This window comes from Pteropus alecto, unplaced genomic scaffold (assembly GCF_000325575.1).
Source record: "Pteropus alecto unplaced genomic scaffold, ASM32557v1 scaffold101, whole genome shotgun sequence".
NCBI classification, from domain to species: domain Eukaryota; kingdom Metazoa; phylum Chordata; class Mammalia; order Chiroptera; family Pteropodidae; genus Pteropus; species Pteropus alecto.
Window position 1 is genome coordinate 1,926,298 of NW_006432945.1, and position 12,615 is coordinate 1,938,912.

Here is a 12,615-nt window from a genome sequence, read left to right on the forward strand (position 1 = left end):
CAAAGTCACAGTATATATTTATCTAAAAATTTGTAAAGTAAGAGATTTACTATTAATAAAGCTTAGCACCAATCATTTGTCAGTTCAGTTTGTATTTAGTCAGTGAAATCTTTCACATGGAATAAGATGAGCAGAAGAGAAAACTCCCAAATCTTTTATAACTAACCTGATTTTCACCAGAACACTATACTCATATTTCTCTCCCTTTACTAGGCATCTACACTGAAACGTTCTGCTAACGTTTCTAATGTAACGTGTCAGACACAAAACTCATTATCCACCTTTCTCTCTCTGTTTTCCTCTTATCCCCCATTCCCTAAACCACATACCTTTCTCATATCTTTTCATTTTTGTTAAGGGTGTTACTCACTGAAGCTAGAAACTTTAAAATTATCCTAAACTTCTCGTCATTCATGTCCTCGACATCTAATAAATTGGGTTATTATAAATTTTCCTTGAACAAAGACTAGAATTCACATCTCTGTCATCACCATTACTCCTTGATTTAAGAACTCATTTTGCCACCGTTTATTCCCTGTCGTATCTCAGTTTTCTCATTGTTTTAAGGAAAGTAGTTCAAGTACAAAATCTTTAGGATGGCACTCAAGGTTCTTTGACAGTTTGGACCTTGCTTTCATCTCCAGTTACAGCTCCTCTGGTATATTCTTGATCTTCCCTGAACACACATTCATTCATTTACAGATGTTTAGGTGGCATTGTGCCAGGTGCTTTGAGAATGCACAAGTCAATAACACAGCCATGACTGCCGCCCGTTAGCGCTCATAGACTGCATGCACATTGTTTCTGTGTCTCTCACCATGCTGTTTTACCTGTCCTTTACTGTATTAATCTTTCATGCCCAACTCAAGTGTCACCTCCTTTCTGAAGTGTTTGTAACTTCCCCAGGTATTATTTCTTCTTTATGTTCCAGTAATACTTTATATTCATACCTCTGTGATAATACTTACCATATCATACTTGTTTATAGTTGATCTTTCTACCTAGATTAAATTTTAAAGTGGGAAGGAGGGAGATGAGAGGAACACAAAAATAAGGATTGAGGCACAGGATAGGAAGAGGCAAAAAGGGAAGGAGAGAAGGAAACCAGGAGAAGCAGTATGAGCAGTAGTTAAAAGGACAGACTCTGGAGCCTGACAGGGTTTGAATCCTGACTCTTCTACTTAATAGCTGGCATGTTGTTTAATTTCTTCATATCACAATTTATAATGGGGATTATAATAGTATAATGGTGAAGATTAAGAGTTAACATACGTAAAGTGCTTAAAACAATAAATAGCACATAATATTTGCTATATGTGCTTGTTACTATTTTTATTAGCAATAACTAGCTTTCTTAAATCAGGTGAGCTATGTTTTCTCATTGAGTTTTCTAAGAAATGGAAGATTTTTTTTTTAGGCTGCCTTTTCTCTAATCCTGTTTGTTCACTTAAGGCATCAAATTTTTTAGCGTGTTTTGGGCCTGAGCTAAAAGGAGCTCCTATACTTATTTGCTATTTACAGAGTAATATCGAATATAGGTATATCGAGCATTTTGCTTCTTCGTAAAATATATGGAGCATTTTGCTGCTTTATACCAGATTCTGTCCTGCTTCTGACATTCCTAGGTTTTAGAAAGTCTGATGATAATTCTGTCTTCATTTTTACCTCATCCTTCCAGCTTGATGCATACCACTGTTTTTATGTCATATACCTTAGATCCTTTTATTAAAAGACTGTTCTCTTTCCTGATTATTCTTCAGCCTGATAACAGGACGGGCAGGGCTAACGTCTGGGCATAACTTCTTGGTCCTAGTAGCAGGACCTGTTCCTCTGCGCCAGCCTGATACTCAGACAGCACTTCCACCACTCCCGCCCCCTCCTCCCCTCGCGTCACGGCCCCTCCCTCACAGCTCCACCCTCTGCGCCTTCCCCTACCGCAGTGCTGTCGCCCCAGCTTTCAATAGGTAGAATGTCATGTCAATTCTATGCCTGGGATGCTTGGCTTTCACAAATAATGAAAATTTAGGAGATTAAAGCACTCATTGACTGGTTGGTGACTTCGTTTTACACAAAAGAGTTAGATGCTAATTGTCCTGGCTCTTTTTGATTAAAGAAATTATATTGGAGATGACATTTTAGTCGCTACTTGAGCAGTGGAGGAAGAATGAGTAGGTTGTAGGTTGTAGAGGGTATTTGAAGCCTACGATTCATTCTCAGTTAATACTTAATATTATATGTAAGGCACCGGGGATCCAAAAATTTCATTTCTATTAACTCCAAATAACATGTAGTGACAAATAATGCAGACATTGAAAGGAAAGAGGGATTGCCGAGGATTGTAGAAATCGAAGACTTTGTTCTCACACTACAAAATCCCCTTGGATGATTTCATGTATTCTCTTGAGATCAGATTATCTTGAGAATGTGGTAGTTCATCATTAAAAGAGTTTCACTGAGTTTCTGGACTACAAAGTGATCTCCTGTCTCTGGACCTTTGTACATGCTGTTTCTTCTACCTGGAATAGTGTTAACTTGGCTAATTCTTACTACTCCTTAAGATATAATCATACAGGCCATAACTTTCCGAAATGCTTACTTGATCTTTCAACACTGGATTAAGTGTTTCCATGGGTCTCACAGCCCCCATTCTTCCCCCCCACTTGTAGCCTTTATTGCTCCATTTCATAACTGTCTTCACCAGCCTGGTCATGGAAGACAGGAACTGTGTCTATGATAATGCCTGATGTATGGCTGCTGCTCTAACAATACTGGTTGGTTGAGTGGGTGAGTGGGATACAGTAGAGACGAGACTTGGTCATTCTAGGCAAGGGGAAGTGGATGAACAAAAACAAGGTGTGTGGTAATACATATAGCTGATTCTGAGGCGATGATTAGAGCCATCTAATTGGTGTATAATATGAAAAGAGAGGCTGGAGCTGTGAACACCAGGTTAAGAAGCCAGTTTGTTTTAATAAGGGGCATTAAAGCTTTTAGAGATAAGAATAATAATAAACGTTCTCACAAATTTGATTAATATATCCATGCATAGAAAATAATTTTTTCTAATTCACGAATTAAACGTAACTGCCTATTTTGTAGACTCCTGTCTTTTAAGATTGTTTCAACATAATTTATATGGAAACTTAGAAGATTTAAATAAATGCCTTTATTTAATCGAACAACTCATTGAACTGTAATTTGTTTTTATAAACTAAACTCTTGTGAACTATGACAGTTTAAAAATGTAATTCGAAGAAGGCAGTGATCTAACATTTCTGTGGGGGTTTCCTTCTTATTTGTAGCGTAAAGAAGAATAAATGCTTACAGCTGTGACTTTTTTTTCTCTAGTATCTCCAGAGGCAGTTGGATTTTTGTCAGCTGTTGGGGTGTTTATTATCTTGATGCTGCTCCTTTTTCTCTATATTAATAAGAAGTTCTGTTTTGAAAATGTTGGCGGTTTTCCAGATCTTGGTTCAGGATACAGTACAAGGAAGAATTCACAAGATAAAATTTGTAAGTATCATCACTGCTTCTCTTGTTTGTTCTTTATATCTATACTACTCTATTATTTTTTTAAATATATAGTAAAAAGGTTGGTTTTGACGTATTATAAATTAACATTTGATCCACTGTTCTATGAGAGTAAAAAAATCTATTAAGTAAATTATTTTCAGTTATCTTTCTGTTGCTAACAAATTGCTAATATGTTACATAAAGATTAATTACACACTTTCACAAAATAACATTTTTATTTTTCATATATAAGGTTTGCTTTTGAGATTATAAGTAGACATGCTTTAACAGGGAAGTATCTTGTTGCTTTATATAGATTAAATATATTGTCCAAATAACTCTCTGGAGAGCTTTTTTCCTGTTTCCCTAGAACGCTTTTGAAAGTATTCATCCTTTTCTTTACCTACTGTTGACTTCTCAGCTGATAGATAATTTTATTGTTTGCAGAAAGTGTTTTCTTTAGTAATTTAGTATATGGTTAAAGTCCGATTATAAAAAATTAGTGTTCCTCTTCCTCCCTTGGCACCATAGACATTATATCACTTACTATGACTTGATATACTAGGAAAGATGAGGGCTGTAATGTTCTTTCCCTTACAGAAAGGTTTTCTTTGGAGTTATTAAAAAATTTTTTCTTTTTATTAAATTTATTGGGGTGACGGTAGTTAATAAAATTATATGGGTTTCAAGTATCCAAAGAGTTCTTTATTTGCTGTTTCCAAAGACCGGCTTGTATAAATGGTAGCAGGAGCAAGTCGACAATTATGAAAGCAAGGAAGAATCTTGAGGAGCTCTAGCAGAGGAGCTTTGCTTTTCTTATCCGTGTACATACATTGGAGAGATGTCTTCTCTTACTTCTGATAACTTAAAAAAATGATAGCTTCATTGTTTATAAAAATCTGTTCATTGTTCAATTACATCTCTGACTTGCATTAGGGAACTATAGTACTGGATGTGGTTTTGATTTGATTAAATTTAGGGTTTCTCATACTTAAGTCCGGCTGTTTTATCATGTGTATAGAATGAACTGGTTAAAGAGATCTCTTTGGGCAGCCTCCAGTAATTCTCCGGTTCAGCTTCTCTGGTGCGTTTGGTCTCATCACCCCTTTACACTCTTAAAATTTATCGAGGACCCCAAAGAGCTTTTGTTTATGTGAGTTGTATCTATTGATATGTAGCATATTAGAAGTTAAAACTAAGAAGTTTTAAAAAATATTTTTAATCAATTCGTTAAAAAAAGCAATAAGCCTATTACATGTTAATATAAATAACACTTTTTAATTAAATAATATATTTGTTATGGGAAGAGGGACGTTGTCTGGCATTTTTGGAATATCCCTTCAACCACCAGCACAGAAGGAAGAAACAGCTGGATTCTCATATCTGCTTCTGCATTCACTTTGTCATGTAGCCTCCGGAAGACGGCAGTGTCATTTGTGAGCAAGTGGAAGTGGCAAAGCTAAATATTTCAACTGTTATCATAAAAATTGTTTTGACTTTGAGGATCTATTGGAAAAGTCTCAGGAACCTTCTTAATTTTTCTGAGCCGTGGTTTATTTTACTTATTTAATAGGAATAATAGTATCTACTTCCTAGAGTTATTATAAGATCAATTTGTAAATCATAATGCTTTGCATGTCCTAGCTACTGAGCAAATGTTCGCCCTCTGCCTTTCCTCATTCTAACCTCTGCACAACTGTTTAGATATTTTTTCCTTAATATTTTTCTTAATTTGAAATGATATTGGTAGTTTGTTAATAAGATATAGTAGTTCCCCTATATAAAGTATTAATAAATGAACTAAAAGTATATAATAAAAATCCTTTTTATACTTCTTCTTGCAGGTATAGAATTAAAAACCAATAGTATTTGAGGGGAAAATATTGTCTTGCTGCTGTTCTGATAGCTATGGAGTAGGAAAAAGTGTCATTATATTTAAGCCACGTGGTTTGATTTTTCTTTTTTTGGAAGAGTCTTTGCTTCAACATGTTTCCGCCAATGCATAGTGCATTTACAGAAAGATTTAAAAAGCCACAATGTGAAATACTAATATTGAGCTCATGAGTAGCGACATTTAAGTAAATGTTAAATTCAGATTCCAAAGTAGTTATTTTAAGAAGAGAAAATTTCATTATTGCACCTTTTAGGGACAAGGAGATAGAAAATGGCATTTTTCAGAAATTTTCAGCAGAATCTGCCTTCAATGTCTTCTCTGATGGACACAATCAGTAATGTTGTAGAAGATTTGACCACTGCCGTTGGGGAAGTCAGCTATGCTTTAAGTGACTCAGTTGCTGAACAGGTAACCAGTATGATAAATGGCTTTCGTCCAGAAGACGAGAGCTCTGCAGCAGCAGAAGCTGTCGATACTTCTAAACAAGGAAATGCCGTGTCACCAGAAGTCTCCGAAAACACTAAGTGTCAGAAAACACAATCCAATTTAGAGCACAGAGCAAATCAAAGAGCTTATTGTAGTACTTCAGTTTCACAAAGGCAAGATCAAGGAATAAATGAAGGAAGAATATTTAAACATATTGATGATAGGCAGCAGACTCTGTCAGACAATCAAGAGACTGATAATGCTGGTGATTCTTTGAGAGACCATGTGAGTGATGGCAGGACATCAGTTATCAAACAGAATGCAAAGGCTGGATCTACTTTTCAAGAGCTTGGACATACTGACAGATATAAAAAAATCGGATTAGGAATTTCCAGTCATGGTAAGAATGATTTAAAAGAGGTAAGGTATCAAGAAATGAAAGAAAATCATATAAGAAAAGCTGAAAAACATATTAAAAGTAAAGGATCCAAGGGGAATGAGCGTATAGGAAATGAATGTTCTCCAAAAGATATTTTGGCAAGCGATAGACAGATGATACAGAAACCCATTATGAAAGAAGACGTGTATCTTGCACCATCAACTAATTCTAAAGATAAGTTACATGGAAAAATCAAAGAACAAATAAATCCAACAAAATGCTACAAAGTGGAAGGAGTTATAAAAACAAAGAAAAATGAAGCCATTTCTGCCAAGGAAGAAACAGCAAAGAGTAGAGATGAAAAATATTCTAAGATAATACCAGAAAAAGGTGAGGTCTCCTAATGTGGGTTTGAGTGATAAAATTTCTCTTGATTTATTTTTTTAATTAGGAAAACACCATCCACATTTCTGAATTTTCCTGTTACATGCTTATATATCTATTTTAAGACTTTCTTTACTGGAAGACTTTTTTAAAGTAATTTATTTTTTTTCTTTTTTCTCATGGTCATTTCAAGGCCATTTATATTATTTGTACACCTCTTAGTTAAGTATTGCTTCTGGTTCCTACATTATTTGGCCAAGTTTTCATCAGCCTTAATTTTTTTTAATGTCCATTTATTTTACAACCAGAAACTCAATGGTTTTCTTAAGTAGCGTGCATGCTTTAGTTGGAGTTTATTTGGTGTGCAATAGTTGCATTTTAAAATTTTATATTTTTGTAACTAACACCAAAATCCTTTATACAATGTTGCTCTTCAAGTCTGTCCCAGTAACTATCTATATTAACTGTTTTATCTTTTTCTTTCAGAGCAGATTTTATTTTAAGTAACATGCTTCAGGATATGTGTCTATCCATTTAGCCATACATTAAGAATTTTATATGTCTATTGTGTGTTTACGTGAACAAATCTATTATTATTCATGAGTTCTCTGTGTAGAATTAAGATTCCAGCTAAGCATTTGTACTTTTCAATCACAATATTTGTGACAGTTTTCAAAACAATTAGCCAACAGTTACTTGGTTTTGGTTGCAGAATTGCTTCATACTGCTAGTAATTACTTCTGGTAATACCGTCATTTCCATTTATTGCTGATCTGATCATAAGGTCAAAAGTACACTGGCTTTTATTTACAAAATATGCACCTGGAACTTTTCTATAATTTTAGATTCTCATAAAATAACAAAAATCTGAGTAACAGTAGATATGAGGAAGACTTTTTTAGTTCTGCTACATGACTTTACATGTAGTAGAGATCTGCTGTTTATCAATTATATAATACTTTTTAAATGATGTACTAGAGGCTTATCCAGAATGAATGAGCTAACTAAAAAGAACCGCCATTTTTTGGAAATACAATCAACTCTATATATCTGTGATTCCGTATCTGTGGATTTTACCAACCACAGATCGAAATTTTTTTTAATTTTATGCTGTTGCTAATGCACACTTGTATATAGTTATGCCTATGATGATTGCATCTGTACTGAACGTGTACAGACTGTTTTTCTTCTCATCATTCTCTAAACAATACAGTACAGCAACTTTATGTAGCATTTACATTGTATTATTATAAATTGTCAGATTATTTATAGAGGAGCATGTGTATAGATTATATGCAAATACTGTATATAAGGGACTTGAGCATCCTTGGATTTTGGTATCTGCAGTGGTTTTTGGTAGTTTTATTACTTGAAGTAGCAAAAATAAAGAAACGTACAAAATTAAGTAGAATAGTTTATACATTATTTTATTCAGAAAATAACAGTAGAACATACACTAGTTAGTAATAAATAATTCACAAGTAGCAATATAGAGTTTTTAATTTCGTTTTGATTTGTTTTTATTAAGAAGCCTGCTAGTACCTAAAGAAACCAAATACCTCTCAAGTTTTCCAGATTATAGTCAGGACTAAACTTAAACATGTTATGTTCTAGAAATTGTTTTAAAAATTATTTGACCCATAGATTATCCTTTCGAATAGCTGAACTGTAATTTACTAGTTCCTGTTTTCTAGGTTCTGATGTAGAGCTTATAAGGTACAGAAAGAGGAGGAAGCATTTCCTTCTCTATTTCCGAATGCAGGGCTTCTCTAGGTGGTATTATATAATAGATGAAGTGTGACTGTAGAATTTCTAGTTATTGTCCTCAGTGCTCTCCTGCTGCTTTAAGACCACCACCATGGTATCCACAAAGTGCCGGCATCTCTGAACCGGGAGTCACAATGCCTGCGTTCTAGACCAGATCTGCCATCATCTCTGCCATCATCTCTGCCATCATCTCTGCCATCATCTCTGCCATCCAATAGAGCTTTCTGCAATGATGGAAAAGTTCTGTATATCCATATTGCTCCATATAATAACCACTAATCACATATGGCTATTGAACACCTGAAATATGGCTGGTTAGCACTTGGGAACTGGATTTTAAGTTTTATTATTTTTAATTGTTTGAATAGCTACATGTGGCCAGTGACTACACATTGGGTAATGCAAAATATGACATTGGTTATATTTTCACCCTTTTATTTTACTGGTTTTATTTAACTGAATTAAAAAGTGAGATTTAGATTAGTGACATCCTGGCTTCTTTACTTCTAACTCCAAACATTCAGTTTCTATCCCACATTTTAAAATTACTTATTCTGTCTCCCCACTTGAATTTCAAACCTCTGTTTCTTTAGTACAAATGATCTCAACTAAGTATAAAGAGAAAAATATCTAAACTGAACTCATAAATTCTACCTTCTGTTGTCTCTTCATCCTTCTAGAGTTAATTTTCAATTCTAAGAAGGTTACATCTTAGTTTAAATGCTTCTCGGCATGTTGCAGTTTCAAATTTTTTACCCTTTTAAAAGATAATAACTAGTGCTTTAAAAAATAATAATAAAATTATACTCCCTAAAAATTTTATGTGAAATTTAGGTATATGTAAGGAAAATTTTCCTGGTAATTCTACTGTTCGCAGATAAAGTTTGGTGTATAGTTTTCCCCACATTTTTGTATGTGCATACAAATATATGCTGCATGTGTGGGTGTGTTTATTGCATGTAAGCGTGTATATACATATTTTTCAATGAAACTATAAATATGCCTTCTATTTTATAGCCTTCTCTTTTCTCCTAACATGATGTTATAAATTCTTTTCCTGTGAGTACTTGTAAATTCACCTCATTTTTAATGACCGTGTAGTATATCATTGCATAGATATATCATTCATAATTTACGTAAGACCCAGTGATGGATGTTTAGGTTATATTTTCTCTTACTATTAAACAGAATGCAGTAAATTGTTTGAAATACATATCTTTGCTCACCTATTAATTATTTTCTCAGGCTGAATTCTTAGAAATGGAACTGGTAAATTCCTACAAATGGATCAAAGACCGTGCAGATTTATAAGTTTGTTGCTCTCTAGAAAAATTTGACCTATTGTAATTTCACCAATAATATCTGTCTGCTCATTTCTCTGTTGCAGTCCTAGCACTAAGCATTGCCAGTGTTGAAAATTTTGGTCGAGATGATAACCAGAAATATCTCGTATCATGAATTATTTGAATCAGGTCTATATGTACTGGCAATACTTATAACTACCTTTGCGTACTACTGATCCTTTAAAAACAGTTGCATAAGATGGCGAGTTCTTTTATTTTCTTTATGTTTAACATGGTCGGAAAACCTCTGTGACTAACGTTATTTATATAATTATAACAATTCAATCTTTATTAAAACATAATATTTAAATCTTAGCCTACTTAAATTAAAAAATTATAGTTCTCTAATGCTGAAAATTCAGATTGTGTGTGTATTTGTATATATATGTTTATATATATTTGTGTGTATATATGGGTATATATGACATATATATCTTTGTGTATATGGGTGTGTATATATTGCAAATTCATCATAGTTTATTGCATTACAATTTGATGTGCTTTCTTTGTCATTGCAAATAGATAATTCCTACATGGACAAAGATGAGCATGGTTCATCCTCTGAGAGTGAAGATGAAGCACTGGGTAAATACCATGAAGCCTTATCCAGAACACACAATTCCAGACTACCATTGGCAGATTCCAGACAAAAGAATTATACTTGGGAAACAAGACAAAAATATAGTCCTCTATCTGCAGAGTATGATGGCTACAGTAGTGAAGCATCAATAGATGAAGGTAAGATAGGTGAATTATTTTTTTAGATGACACACTGTAGTATTAGATTATTTGTATTTAAAATTCTAGGTATCCATGGTTGCAAAATAAACCAAATAGCACATACGGTAGAGTCAGAGTTCTGGGAATATAATTTATTCGGATTCAAATCTTTGGGCCCAAGCCAAAAAACAAAACTAAAACCAAAACACCGAAAAGCAAAACACTAAATAATTTAAATACAGTGGTAATTCTAGCTCTCTTTCCACAATAAACTTCTGCCTAGCAAGCATTAGTTGGAAGATGTGAATCTGTTCTCTCAGATGACATCAGTTTTTAAATACCTGTTACAAGAACTGATATAGTCTAAGTATTTAACAGTGTTGAATATGATTCCAGTGTGTGAATGTATGCTCTCTCATTCAATATGGCCCCTAAACATGAGCCAAATACTTCACATGGTGCACAGCAGAAGAAATGGTGATCTGTTCTGTATGGGAGGAAGAACTGTCTGAGGTGGATTTATTGAGAGCTGGTACTGCATTATGCTATGCTTTGAGGATGATTTAAGGAATTTTCAAGGATTATTTTATCTCTAATTTATTTTTGCCTTATGTACTGACATTGACTTTAGAACTCAACCTATATAGAAGTTAAGTCCACTCTCACATGTTTTTACATCTTTCTATAAGAGAAAAAAGTTTTTGCCATTAATTAAAGCATATTTATGTCCTCATTTAGTAAGCTGTTCATGTGCTTGTTACAATATATGACTACTTACATAGTAATTATTATCTTTATACCCAGATCTGAAGAAAAGAGCAGTATATCTTAGCATCTTTTTATTATACAAAATACAAACTGTCCTTAATTTTATAGCTGTGGTTTGTGTTTTAGGGCTGATTACAATTGATGACTTAAAGTCTTACTCCAGCATATACGGTTGTCAAAGGAGCTACATCATCTTTTTTGTATTTGGCTTAATGCTAATTAAAGATCGATATACATCCTTTTTATTTCTACTAGTACATAGGCGTGATAAGAAATTAATCAGATCCTGAGTGCTTACTATATAGAAGGATCATTATGAGATACTAGAGAAGAAATAAAAAATATTAGACATGGACTCTATCCTCTAAAATACCTTTCTAGTACTAGAGAAAATGAGACATGTGCTTACAAAGATAACTAAATAATGCAAAGCAGTAATGCCAGTCCTCAACTTATATACACCTCTGGCTTATGGCCAGTAGAACAGAAAAAGAATGGGTTTTGAAGCCTGGCCCTTGTTCACATTCTGGCTCTGTGACTTAACATATTAGCTGTGAAACCTTGTGTAATAGAGTTAATTGTTTATAGGATTGTTTTATTGTCTCTAAAATGTGGATGATATCTTCCTATTAAGGTTGTCATGAACATTAAATGATACATGTGGTAGTTTTTAGCATCCTGTCTGGCACCTAATAGCTAAGAGATCAGTAAATGGTAGTTGTAGATGAGGATCGTGAAAACAGAGATGGCGATGATAATGAGTAGTCATGAGCAAGCCTTGAGTTTTATGTGACCTTGGGCAATTCCCTTTTTTGCAGCCTCAGTTTAGGATTTTTATTTTTCCCTATTTACTTCTTCCTACACTTATCTGCTGTCTTGATTCTTCTCTATCGTCCTGTTATTCTAGTATGGCTCTGTGTCTGTGGCAGATGCAGTGAGTAGAGAAGCATAATCTCAGTGGCTATTCTAGCCTTAACCTCTGGAGCTGGTTGGTCAAAGTGTCCTGGAATCAACTTTGTCATTTTATTTAACCTATATGTGTAAGACCCACTTGTACATTCCTGCCACTTTACCCTAAATTATTTGATAAAACACCCAGGGTAGATGATTTTAGGAATTCTAAAATTAGATTTATTTGTTTCATAAACATTCATTGAAAGCTTTTTATATATGCCATACTAGATACTATGGATAACAAAGCAGATAAAACAAGCTTATTTGAAAGAGCTCACACACTAAAGGAGGAAGACCATGACTGTATGTGTAATATGATGTGATAAGTGGTCTGTTAGTTTCATGAACACAGTACTGTAGAAATACAGAGGAGGAGGTGACTCAGACTTTGTTTGGGAGGTGGGGATATGGGGAAGTCTCATTCAGTCTTCACAGAATAGGTGCACTGGACTTAAGTGAGAACTGTT

The 12,615-nt window shown here is 34.0% G+C and overlaps 1 protein-coding gene across 3 annotated transcripts in view; it reads left to right on the plus strand.

Annotated features, from left to right (window-relative positions):
• SYT14 (synaptotagmin 14) overlaps window positions 1–12,615 on the plus strand; it is a 170,427-nt gene that overhangs the window by 45,568 nt on the left and 112,244 nt on the right. For all 3 annotated transcript variants that reach the window (XM_006907690.1, XM_006907688.2, XM_006907689.1), the window contains 2 exons: window positions 3,349–3,513; window positions 10,229–10,444. In XM_006907690.1, the coding sequence (XP_006907752.1) occupies window positions 3,402–3,513; window positions 10,229–10,444 (328 nt within the window). In that variant the 5' untranslated portion in view covers window positions 3,349–3,401. The remainder of the gene's footprint in view (window positions 1–3,348; window positions 3,514–10,228; window positions 10,445–12,615) is intronic.